The sequence below is a fragment of the Nelumbo lutea genome, chromosome 5, assembly GCF_056320005.1.
Source record: "Nelumbo lutea isolate HS-2025 chromosome 5, American lotus-T2T, whole genome shotgun sequence".
Classification (NCBI taxonomy): Eukaryota; Viridiplantae; Streptophyta; class Magnoliopsida; order Proteales; family Nelumbonaceae; genus Nelumbo; species Nelumbo lutea.
This window is the reverse complement of record NC_142688.1, coordinates 3,122,179-3,135,097: the sequence shown is the minus strand read 5'-3', so window position 1 is coordinate 3,135,097 and position 12,919 is coordinate 3,122,179. Positions and strand designations below refer to the sequence as shown.

At 37.3% G+C, this 12,919-nt stretch overlaps 1 protein-coding gene, 1 long non-coding RNA gene and 1 pseudogene across 3 annotated transcripts; all 3 read right to left on the bottom strand.

Annotated features, from left to right (window-relative positions):
- Positions 1 to 969: 969 nt before the first annotated feature.
- LOC148849849 (uncharacterized) lies at positions 970 to 3,639 on the bottom strand. The gene is made up of 2 exons (XR_016098615.1): positions 1,935 to 3,639; positions 970 to 1,640 (listed from the first exon to the last, which is right to left on the bottom strand). It is a non-coding gene; the product is annotated as an uncharacterized LOC148849849 (long non-coding RNA).
- A 1,976-nt stretch (positions 3,640 to 5,615) lies between these two features.
- On the bottom strand, positions 5,616 to 7,817 carry LOC148849848 (uncharacterized). Of its 2 annotated transcripts, XM_088942404.1 has the most exons (3): positions 6,666 to 7,796; positions 6,232 to 6,578; positions 5,616 to 6,131 (listed from the first exon to the last, which is right to left on the bottom strand). In XM_088942404.1, exons 1-3 carry the CDS (start codon positions 7,485 to 7,487, stop codon positions 5,873 to 5,875), a joined length of 1,428 nt encoding a protein of 475 aa, XP_088798530.1. In that variant the 5' UTR covers positions 7,488 to 7,796; the 3' UTR covers positions 5,616 to 5,872. The 2 variants fall into 2 exon arrangements, with proteins under 2 accessions (XP_088798530.1, XP_088798529.1); XM_088942403.1 differs by having other exon boundaries at positions 6,232 to 7,817.
- A 3,807-nt stretch (positions 7,818 to 11,624) lies between these two features.
- Positions 11,625 to 12,131, bottom strand: LOC148849847 (heavy metal-associated isoprenylated plant protein 39-like; annotated as a pseudogene).
- Between the last annotated feature and the right edge of the window lie 788 nt (positions 12,132 to 12,919).

Sequence of the window (12,919 nt, the reverse complement as noted above, 5' to 3'; positions counted from 1 at the left end):
TTCACGTGAGTGAGACGAGACATTCAGGGATGTTTGGTTCCGTTGCGTTTTATTGAAAAAACGTCGAATCAGCGCCACATAGGGTTAACGAATTGACCCATGACCCAGCCCAATCGAACCCAGTTTTTTCAGGTCGGACCCTAACCCTGTTTTTTCGGGCGCAGGTTGAATCACTTTTTTGCCAGGTCTACGATAGCAAGGAACAATTTGGTAGTATACGTTATACGTTCAAATATGAATTTATTTGCGGTCATTAATATAAAAAGTTCCACAATCTTTTTTATACAAATTCAATTGCTTATCAATAAATTCATGATATCTTCTTACTTCCATAAGCTGATGATACCTGTTTATCCTATATACAAATCATACACACGAAATCAAGGGACCATTGAGTCTCAGTCTGAGAAAAAACTACTTAGTGCAGATTTACATGCGTGAGAACTGATGTCGGTGTGCTGCTTTCTTAAAAACATGGAAGCATCAATGCTTCGAGTTCAAATCAACGCTAAAATTTATAGATAAAATAATTCATATAGTCAAATTCATGATATCTTCTCACTTCGCCAGGGAATCCTCATTTAAATCGGGAGGTTAGTTGTCATTTCCTGTGTGCTCTTCTTAGTGCTGAATTTCACCTTTTTGTGAATAAAACAACAATCTTTGAATGGGGTCGCAACTCGCAACACAGAATTCTCAGTCTGAGCAATATTCCGGTGATCCATTATGCAGCAGATTGGCAATTTCTCAATTAACTTGGTCTCTAAAACGGCCTTCTTCTGCCTGTGAGGAGAGAAGTGGTGTTTCTGGTCCACAGGAACTTCATTTTCATCGATTTCAGCCAATTTATCTAGCCTGAGTATTTCAGAATGAGATTTTTTTTTTTTTGCCTTTTTTATTTTTGGAAAGCTTGATTGTTCTTCATCTCTAAGGTGTTAAGAGAAGGAATAATTGAAAATGCTTGACAATGTTTAGAACCCATCTTTCTTTTATATTCAAATAAAAAAGTGGATGCAACTTACAAGTTATTGATATACAGTGCTGCTGCAGTATTGTGTCATCTCCTAGAATTCCTCTTCTTCAATAAGCAAATACTATACTAATCGGGGACAAAACCCAAATAGAACTATAAAATATAGAGCTTCGGTTTTCCACTACTTTCAACTTTTTTTTCTCACAAAGGGTTTAGGATCCAGGGCTCAACTCATACCTCAAAGTCAAAATAACTACCCAAAAAAAAAAAACACCTAGTACCTCAATAGAACCTCTTAGACTTGCAGCTCTAAGATGAGTCCGGATCTCCTGCACTTGCTATCTTAAACCCGGTTCTGAGCTTCCAATGAAAATCAGACACATCAGCAATGCATGGAGTGAGAAGAGGCATGTGTGAGCAGTAGACAGAGGCTGGGCCTTCAAAAACTCACCCCTATTTTGAAATTATAAAAAAAAAAAAAAAAAAAAAAAGAGAGAGAGAGAGAAAAAGACAGCTTTGACAAAAACGGTTGTCCTTGCTGCCCTAGAGAAAAACAGGACTGCTTCTCCAACAAGTGCCTTCAACTAATCATTCATTTCTTGCTGCTTCACAGTGCTTCAGCATCTCCCTTGAACAGAGAACAGTCCCGTGAATGGAAAAAATGTTTCTGCTGCAGCACAGAATGCATAAAGTCATTGAAGGGAGGATACATTTCATGTCAAAATTGAGATAAAGTCATCCTCTACCGGAACTGTACAACTCAGTCTCACACATGCACATAAAGCATCTAAAACCAGTTCCAAAAGTTGGATTACATAATTCTAAACAAGCCAAGAGTCAATTGTTATCCAGCTCTGTTGAGTTTGATGAACCAAATAAGGGGGTAAGGAATAAAAGGCAATTGACCATGCTAGAAAGACAAACATGTACAGAAAAAAAGTAAATAAATAATCCACATCACCTTTAATGGCATTTTCACAACTAGTTCCTTCTTCCTCCACCTAATTGCTGGAGCCACCATCTCCTGTTTTCCAGACAGAAAGATTTGGCTCCGCTTGGTTCCTCACAGGGTTTCTTTCTTTTTGTGGGAAGCTGGATGAAGCTACCGCAAAGGCTACGGATTTAGAAGTGGAGAGCAAATCGAAGAAATGACTTGAATCTCTGTATGACTCCTAATCGAATTGTTTGGGATTCACTAGTGAAAGAAACCATTTTATCTATTAATAGTGGCCAAATTGGCATATTACCAAATGGTCCAAATGATGCCCCCTATTGCTATATCCACCTCTGCCGATACACAGAGGTGTATGATACTTTGAACCTTGAGATTGGTGGCTTGTGGGTTATGTCGGCGTGTCCTTGACACATTGTGAGATGGCAACTTTCATTGGGTTCCTCCAAACACCATTTGTGATTTCATTCGCCAATGAAAAGGAAGTAAAATGGGAAAAGGGGGAAGGATCTACTGGAAGGCAATCATCCATGCAGTGACGTAGGACATTTGGGAAGAACGCAATAGAAGAATTTTTTAAAATAAATGCGCTTCCTTGTTAGACCTCAGAAGGTATATTCTTTCTACAGTAAACTCATGGATGCGGACTGCTAACAGCTTCTCCGGAATCAGCGATGGCAATCGTGATAGAATTTTTTTTTTCTTTTTTTTTTTTTTTGTGGGCTCTTCATCTTGAGAGCTGATGGCTATCTGATTTGGGCTTCTAGTGGTCACTGCAAAGGATCATCTGAGCTGAAGTTCGAGTCCTTGAGGGTTTGCCAAAGGCCTCCTCTTTCTGGTTCCTTGTTTGTGGAGGGGGATTCTAGAGTAGTGATTGAGTGGGCTATCAATTTTGGGACAGGTCCCTGGAGCCTGGCTCATTTCCTGTATGAAATACATGAACTTTTTGTTTCTCTTGGCTGCTGTTATAGATGGATTCTGGGGAGGTGTTTTTTTTTCCTATAGTGCTAATAGCTTAATGTCTTAATGGGGCTTCTGGATTTTTTTGCATAAAGGCCCCCCTTATATTGTGTATCCTCCTTGTATTTCTCTCTGTTCTTATTTGACTTCAGGAATAGTGAAAGTTCAAGGGAGGTAGAGAGACACTGTGAAGCAGCGACAAATGAGTCCCCTTCGATTAGGTGAGGGAGCACTCCTATTTCTCTCTTCACTAAGCAGCAATAATAGTCCTATTCTCCAAAGCTGTCTTTTTCCTCCCTCTTTTTTTTTTATTCAAAATAGGTGAGTTTTCAATGAAGGCTAACCCCTCCATCTACTTGCTCACACATGCCTCTTCTCACTCCCGTGCATTTCGCATGTGCCTGATTCCCATTGGAAGTGCAGAACCAGGTGCAGGATGACAAGTGCAGAAGATCCAGATTCATTGCAATTGCACTAGCAAAGAATTAAAAAGAATAGCTTGATTTGTACTCAGCCCGGTGCACTTGCAAGAAACTTGATCAGTCATAGTTAAGATTTCAGATATTCAACAAACCAAAAGGAAAAAATTGGTCAAAACCTGATGGCCTCCAAGTAGAAATTAAAGAAAGTGAATCAAATAACGCCTCACATGCAAACAGTGGTCAATCAAACATGACAAAGTAGCATCCTTGCTTGGTTTATAGAAATTTAACTACAAAGCTATGTTTATGAGGAAAAACAAACAAAGAAAGGATTAAACACACCACAGAGAGAATGGAAACGTTGACTAGTAGTACCAGCATCCATCAACCATAGACATTTTCCCAAAGTCCGTCAATATTCAATAACAATCACAAGGTGAAGTATGCATTGGTGCTGAAAGAAACTGGAAAGCCTGCAATAGAATCGTTAATAATGCAGCAATAGTATGTTGGCCTGATTCATCAGGTCAGGCATGAAGATATCGCATGTCCAACTAGGTCCATAGAATTGGGCTGAACTGTCAAATAATTTTACCATGCAAAGCCAAATAGGAGCAGAGGCGTAATGCATGGTCTCGCAATAGACTTACCCAAGACTAGAGTGAGACCCCTGAAATTTCCAACATCAATCACTCTGCTTAGAGAGACCCGGCATATCAATACCAAGCACCGATCTAAACACAAACAATTTTTTAATATCTAGGTGGTGCAAACACAAAACAGAATTAGGCATAAACCATTTATTCCCGTTGTTATCTTTGTAAAAACACTTTGTTTGATCTGCTCTAAGATATAATTTAAAGAGTGGATCATTCTGAAAGAATTCTCCAACCAATTTATTAAGAGAACCCTGCAACATATATAACTAAATTTTCATTATTAATGAAAAATCTAGCCCATGTGATGAAAGCTTGGGTTCTTGATTACCAATTATAACTTATGGTCTAAATAAATGTCACCAACTTAATGCCATTGTCCCTTGTTCAGTTCTTCCATTTGTGTCTAGTAACATGAGTACATCAAGTTTCTAGTGATTTCTGTCATGTGGCACTAATGCATTCAATAAACAAATGGTGACCATAGTTGTCAAGGTGTCACCTGGGCGCCTGGCCCAAATGCCTTGGCTTATGGCAACTAGGCAACCTTGTAGGTGACTAGGAGCCTGCCTAGGCAACAAAAATGACAAGGCGGGCACCTAATAAAATATCACCTATATTGTTGTATCTTATTAATATGTGTGTTAATACATTTTATTATATGCTATATATGTATCATTTATACTTTGTTTTAATGTTTTACTATTGAAATTTAAAAGATCAAAGGGTTTTGAAGAGAGAAAAAGAAAGGAAGAAAGCAATTGAATGAAAACTAAGAATTTAAGACCTAGCATGGACTTGTTTGGGCTTGCCTCGAGGGGTGTGGCACAAAGGGGGCTCATAGAATCAGGAATGTAATATGTTTTACATTACATTAGCTACTTGAAGTAATGCAATTGAATGAAAAAAGATAATAGAGGTTTTACATGCTTTAAAATGTTTTATATGTTTGATTTTATTTTTAAATTCTCATTTGAATATGCTTTACATCTTATGTTTATGTATTTTAATTTTAGATAATAGTTTTTTTAAAACATAATTTTAAAATTTAAGTTTATATTTTTATTAATATTATGTTTAATACTTTTTTTTGAATATTTTGGATTTTTTTATTTTCTGACATTTTTATGATTTTTTAGCTTTTTTTTTGGTATTTTTGCGCCTTACTTCAAAAAGGTGCATGCCTCGCCTTGCACCTCAGGCGCAAATTGACCCCTGCGCCTTTTTTGCGCCTTGCACTTTTAAAACACTAGTTAAGATGTTAAAAAAATCATTCTGAACTCATCAATAATTTTCAATTATAACAGCATAAAACAGCAACCAACATACCTTATAATGACAAGAAGATATTGTCCACATACTTAGAAAGCACCAAGGGTCATTCTGGAATGAATAAGCTATACACACACACAAATTCCAATCATCCATAAAAGCACCTAACAGAAAAGCAACATTTTTTCGTGCATTTAAAGTACACAAGATACAATTTGCAAGATGTCTTCTGAAAACATGCATTGCGGATTTGTAGCTTAGAGCTCCAACTAGCATATATTTATGTCAAAATTTTGACTTTATCAAGCCTTATTCAGAGCTTAAAATGTGCAAGTGTTAAATGCATAGAGGGAAGTAAACAGCAGGGAACAATAAATTCCTTCACCACAAAATCTAGACCATATTAGAGATAATCTGGCAGGCCAGAAATAAATACAATACGCATGAAAACCAGTTAGCAGTTGTTGATAGCCACTGTTTCCAATGAAAACCATGAGAAATTTAGAAATGGAATACAAAATATTGGCTACAATTGCTATCAGCACCTGAACAGCTGAATCCAGGCACCGATATCCTCCAAAAATTACTCCATCACATTGTAAACTTGCACGCTTTCCCCATTGGCAGTTTTTCCATTTTACCCACCAACACACAAATCAGGATAATTACGGTGGTTTAAAGAGTGCAACCAAAGAGCCACGACTCCCTCCTTCTGTTCTGTGAAGGAAATATGAGTGTAAATTTGCTGTATTTTGAAGTCCTCTGCCTCTTCTTTGTAAGCTTCCATAGAAATCTCTTCATGGGAGTCTTTCCACTTCTGGTTGTATGAAGTAAAGAGGCACTCATCCAAGTAAAGTCCAACCTCAGGAGCAGTAGGGACATTGATGTTTATATCCCTGATTTAGGGGAGGGAAAAGAGTAAGAGAAGGATTTGCATGGTATTCCAAGACAAAACGATTCAAACAACAGGTACTGTCGTACTGAAATATTACTTACTTCTGAAGTGCAATGTTGATTAACGATTCAGGTGCACAATTCCGCATTACTGCCACCGCTAGCCCGACCATCTTCCGAATCTGATGAAGCATGAAGCTCTGACCCACAACCTCGCACTTAACAAAGTCAATCCCTTCAACAGTGACAACCTTATTTGCATCAAATGACACAATATAGCGATTGGCAGAGGGGTCTTCAGCCTTTGTTCTTGTCGTAAAATTATGGAAATTGTGTGTTCCCTCATAATGCTTGAGAATTCTATTGAACTTTTCTTTCTCCTTCTCACCATAACAAAAATCTCTGCCCTTTACGGCTGCACCCCCTCCATTACCACATCTAACCAGATTCTGTTCATTTTCTACCCAAGAAGATTTAGGCTCCTCTCCTAATTTAGGCTGCAAAGAAGAAGAAATTTTGTTCAAAGAAACTCTAACCTGATCTGCCTGTTCCGGATGGGGAGCAGTAGCGCTGTTGTCTGACGAAACCAGACAAGGATCCACTGCTAGCGCAAAATTGGATAGAGCAACGGCGTCAATTGAAGAAACTTCAGGTTCAATTTTGGTTTCAGAATGTGAAAGGACGGTAATAACATTGTCCGAAGTAAGTCCAGATTGGGAAGCATCATTACCGCCATTTTCTACATTTTTTGATTCGCTGTTCCGTCGACCCATAACACCTGCAACCTTGCGCCCCCTCTCAGAACATTCCAAACACTTAACAAGCTCGTTTTCAGAACCCAAGCTCGCCAGCACACTCTCTCTGTCACGATGAGAACTAGGATCAAGAGCAAAGACCGGAATAAGATAAACGTACCTCCGGCGGTCACAGAATTTCTTCGCGTTGAAGGAAGACGTCACACGCTTGAATCCAAAAATTCGAATTTGAGAGGGAAGATTGGAGTTGAGACGACCAACGAGACCGGGAGGGTCGATGTAGAACCGACCAGAGACGACCTGGCCCACGGCGCTGACACCCTTATCCGTACGAGCAGAGCGAGCCCAGTCAAAACGCTTGGGGTTGCCGCGGTTGACTTCGGGGACTGCACCAGATAGATATAGGGCTTCTTCGAGATCGCCTTCGATGGTCTTGGCACCGGGATTTTTCTGCATGCCTTGATAGCCTACGCCGCAGTAGGCGAAAAGAATTGCTATCTTGCGCCGCTTATATCTTCGTTTTCTTTGGGTTGTGGTATCGGCTGAGTTGGGATTGATTTCGTACTCTTCGTCCTCGGAGGTGGTGGTGGTGGTGGAGGACATCTTGAGTTTCTTGGATTCGGGTTGTTATGGAGGAGAAGACGAAGAGTCGCCCATGCCTCATAACCTATGAACATAGCTGTGGATTGCCTTTTTCGCATTTCCCATTTGACTGAAGAAAGGGTAACTAGTACCAGAATTACTGCTTAATTGTTCAAAATTTGGAGTTGCAGAGTGTAATTGGAGGTTCGACTCGGCAAGAGAAGCTCAACAGAGTGACTGGTTCGAATTTGCAGTGACCGCTAAAACCCTAATAACGAACTAACGAAGGTAAAATATGCGATTTGCAGACGATGAGTTACCGTCTAACTCACTCGTCTTTGACCTCTTATCGTATGTAAATCTAGAAATCTACTGTTCATGTCGGGCCGCCGCTATGGCTAATTTTTTTCTAGTCCGCCAGCCCGGCCAACAAATTTTCCAGAGCGATCCTTACCAAGCCCACATTAAGCCCAGCCCGACCCATGAACACTCTTAGCTCCAGCATTCCCTTTTTTTTTTTTTTTTCCTTTTCTTTTTCAACATCTCTAAATGCTTGCATTATAATTAATAAAGAAAGAGTTGCACAATTTTGGAGTTCACTTCCTCTGATCTTCAAATGCTACTTTTCTTAATACGTAGATAGAAAGGCAATTTCCATGATTGATTATTGTTTATCAAGTTATTTAGGTATATTAATATGGGATTAAATCATCTAATAAAACAAAGATGGCCATGTTAGATGGCATCTCCCTTTTTTTTCTTTATCCCAATTCTGTGCTTCTAGCATCTTTGCCTGATATCGTTCCCAATTCTCTCAATTCACCACGTCACTCTCTCTCTCTCTCTCTTTGTATATATGTATGTATATCAATTTTATTTTATTTTAATGTTTTATTATTAAAATTTAAAAGATAAAAGGGTTTTGAGGAGAGAAAAAGCTAGAAATAATAGAATTATAAAAATGTTCTTTTTCTATTCTCTCTTTCTAATTAAATAAAACAAAAACTCCATCCTTATTATTTTCTATTTACCTTTCCATCTTGAATATTTATCAATTATCATATAAAGTTAATAACTTTCTTTATCTACTAATTGATATGAAATTGCTCAATTAAATACTTATTATAATAGTATTACTTTTGAAAATAATAAATTTAATATATGTAAAATATTTTTATCTTTTAGATGTAATGATTTGTCACATTTCTAGAGGAAATTTAATATTCTTAATAAAGAGAATTACTATTTTTTCACTTAATATACATGTTAGATGCTATACAAAACTAGGGAACTAACCAAAATTAGTTTATTTTATTGCCTAGGCAACTAGGCGACACTGCAACTAGGCGCCCTAGTGTCGCCCATAATCACCTAGACACCTTGAAAACTATGCCCTACCCCTCTTCATATTTTTCCCTTTTTTTCGACTCAATGTCACCACCATTTCAACTACCCTATCATTTTATTAATGTATAAATAATTTTTTAAGTTACTAACCTTAATTTTGATAGTATTAATTTGATAACATAAAAAAATTAATTATATTTAATTACATTAATCAAATTTAAATTTGATTACATATAGGTGAATTTAAATTTAACGTAATTTGTTTTCAATAATAGTAATTTAATTAAGTTAGTTGTAATTTTGATTACGCTAGTTTAATTTATTTAAATATTAATTAATTATATTTAGATAACTCTAGTTAAACCTAAGTAAAAGTAAGGTACTTACTAAAAAAGAAATCCTTATATCCATTATTTAAGAATTAAAAGAAGAAGAAACCATATTTATTAATTATTTAATTTATATTATAGATAAAATACTTAAATTTTGAATAATTAATTAATTTCTTTGGGCAAGTACTTTAGTTTATGTTAATTTGGGTAAAGTAATTTAGATAATATTAGTTTACAATAGGGGTGGCAAATTTCCCCATAAAACCAAGGCCCACCCCAAATGGAGTGGATTTTCCCTAATCTTAAATGGTGATGGGATAGAGATGGGAAAAATATTTTGTTTTTCCTGAATTGGGATGGGGTTTGTATATGATTCCTCGAGCCCACCCCAAACTAGGAATGGCATTGAGGTGGGGACCATATGGCCCCATCCTGGCCTTGACTTTAAAATAAATCCCCATCTCTGACCTTGATCTCTACCAGTGATAAAAACGCCCCTCTATCCCTGATCATTGGTGGAGATGGGTTCCTCATCGGGGATCCGAATCCCTAAATAATATAAATAATATTATATATAATTGGGGTCGGGACAGGGCAAGGAACTCCCCATCCTCAGTCGAATATCACTATCAATCTCTGTCCCCGCCAAAGGTAATCTCCATCCCTAATCCCATTGGGTTGGGGAAGCTAGTACTTAGCGAGGACAAGGAAAATTGCCATCTCTACCTCAAACTCAATGGTAAATTAGTAAAATACCCATACATTTAATATTAATTTCTAAAATACCCCCCGAGTTTCTCTTAAATTCCCAAAACCCTAGGATCCCATAATTCTATTTCTAGAATACTTTGAAATTGTCATAAATTCCTAAAATACCCCTAAATTCCCATAATCATATTTCTAAAATACCCCCAAATTATATGTATTTTATGTGGTTGCCTAAGGGCAAGGGAAATTTAGGGATCCCCTGTCCTTAATAGAGAGTGAGTGCTTTGCCTCAAACCTGCCCTACTACTAGGGACAATGTAGGGGTAGATTATCTTAGCTATGGGGCAGGAACGGGGAGGGAGTGCCTTAACCAATTGCTAATCATACTTTAGGGTGATGTTTGACATTGATGATGATTTCCAAGAAATCGGCATCACATAGGATCCACATCAGAATTTGAAGAATGAATGATTTTTTTCTTGCTTGGTTTGTCGATTATGTCGATTTCTAGGAAATCAACCAAAAATCGATTATTGAAACCATCCCTTTTCAGGGATCACATTTTCTGGTGATTTCCTGATTTTTAACTAATTCAGATTTTTTTAGAATGACACGGCATCAAACATGACATTGAATAATAACTCTAATACAAAAATAATTGGCCCTTGAAAATCAGTACCAAATAAATTCAAAGCTGATTTATCAAAAATCAACTTACATGGCATAAGTGATACAAAATAACAATTTTTTATGATTTTTCAAAAATCACTGATTTCTGGATAATCGGAAAGGAGAAGTTATCATCGATGCCAAATATCACCTAGATAACTACTATTAAGGATATTTATTAATAATTACTATTAATTATTAACATTAAAAATTAGTAGAAGTTATTAAGAAAATAATATTTACTAGAAATTACTTTTAATTGAAAGAATTAACTTAGATTAATACGTAAACTACTTAAACCTCCCCTATAATTTGACCTATAAAAAAACCTCTCTTCACATTTGGTATAAAATTACTATAATGACTATATTAATCACTAAACCAATTCAGTGCCATTGTTAAGGCTTCAATTGGACTAAGAATTGCTCTACTAGTCTAAATGTCCAATAACTCCTTTTGCTTCAAATTTGCTAAATAAGTACAGTGCATCGTATGGTCCCAACTATTATTCATTGAAATTTATTTCATTCCCTATGACTTTATGGTGGATTGGACATGGGCTAGGTCTAAGGACAGTCTGGCCCAAGCCCAAGCTTAAAGTTAAGCCCTAACCGATTAAAATAGAGAATAAAAATATGGGTAAATTACAAAGACCCCTTGTACTATGGGGTCTCTGACAAAGACCCCCCTGTACTTTTTTTGCGACAAATACCCCCCTATACTATGACCGTGAGACAAAATCCCCCCTTGACCGTTAAGTCTGATGACAGAATGTGTTAAATTACCAAAATACCCCATTAAACTTTTTCTATTTTCTATTTTTTTTTTGCCCTTTTCCCTTTCTTCTCTTCTTTTCCCCTCCCTCTCTCATTCTTTCTTTGTATGGGCAATCCTCTGACCCTCCAAGCCCCACTTCACACTGCAAGATGCTACAGTATGTCAGTTTAACATCTCCAACGGGAACTTCCTCACCTAAAACTGTACATATTAGCCTCCCTGTTCTGGGTATCTTGCCTCAGATATAGCCATCAACAATACATTCAGAATTTCGAATCCATTAGCGTCTCAGATTGTTCCTTTCCCCTCCTTAAAAATCTAAGAATTAACAAATAACACAAGCATTTGGATTCTCTTCCACACATAGGACATAGTAGTGAGTGGTCATGTGGGGATTATAAGTCTAGTAGACCTTGACCAGATTCTAGATTTGCTTCTCCACTGGATCTTTCTTGGGTTCTTCCTTCTTGGGTTTCTCTTTCTTCTTCTCAGGCTCTTTTGCAGGCCCTACAGAAACTATGTCTGTGTGCCAGAGTTTGCATAGCTTGCTCACCACATCTACGGGATCCATGTCTCCGACAACTGTCAATTTCTTCTCTTTCATGTCCATGGTGATGGAATCAATTCTTACAAATTCATAAAGATGAAAAACGCAAAAGTTATTTCGATAGCTTCAGGCTATTTTTTCTTTCTCAAAACTGAGATTGCTTACTTCAATTCAATAAGAAAATAGGGTAAAGATCATCTTGATACCTGAAAGGCTAGAGACTGCCTTCATGGCCTTCTGCTTGGCCTTGTCATCATGTAAATCCAACTTCAGCACCACCTTTTGTATCAATTAAAAAAAATGAACAAAAAAGCCTCAATTAAGATCAAATCAAACTCCTGATACAATCAAAGGTTCTGAAACTCCCATTGAATCAGAACAAAATAAAATCCAACAAGAACCAAGAATCAAAGAATCAGATTTCATCTTCAGAAAAGGTTATGAAAAACCAAAACTTATAAAGTGGATATCCAGTACGATTCTGGAAGAGCCCCAAAAGCATGTGTATGCGACGTACAATAATTAGTAGATCATCCTCCCGACTAGAGATTTCCACCCACCTACTAGGGTCACAAAGACATCAATGTTTGGTCTTCGTTCGTCTATGGCATGTCTATGTCGATTGCGCCTTACCTCGCCGCCTCGTTTTCTCAGGAGCATAATTTCGGGACCGTCTTGATCAAAATCAAGATTAATGGAAAGCTCAGGTGGAAGGTGGGTACTTGGATCTCCGACTTATATCACCTTTGGCAATCGGAACATAGGGATTCCTATCGAAACGGCCTTCAAGCACTAGCTGGTACAATCCTGCAGCGTCAATGTCTAACTCTCAACTCTAAAGTCTGAAGCAAGCAATCGTCGTTAGTAACTTAGTATTTTCAACTCTTCGCCTCTCTCCTCATGATGACATAGTATTTGCCTGTTGGTACAATTTTGACAGTGTAGTCGGCTCAGGATCAAATTGTTGTTTGGCTGTAGTATTTCCCATAATATTTGTCTGCTTTTACCAGCAGCCAATTGCCATTTGGTTGTAGTCGGGATTAAATGGATTCAATCCAATCGATGGAGTATTT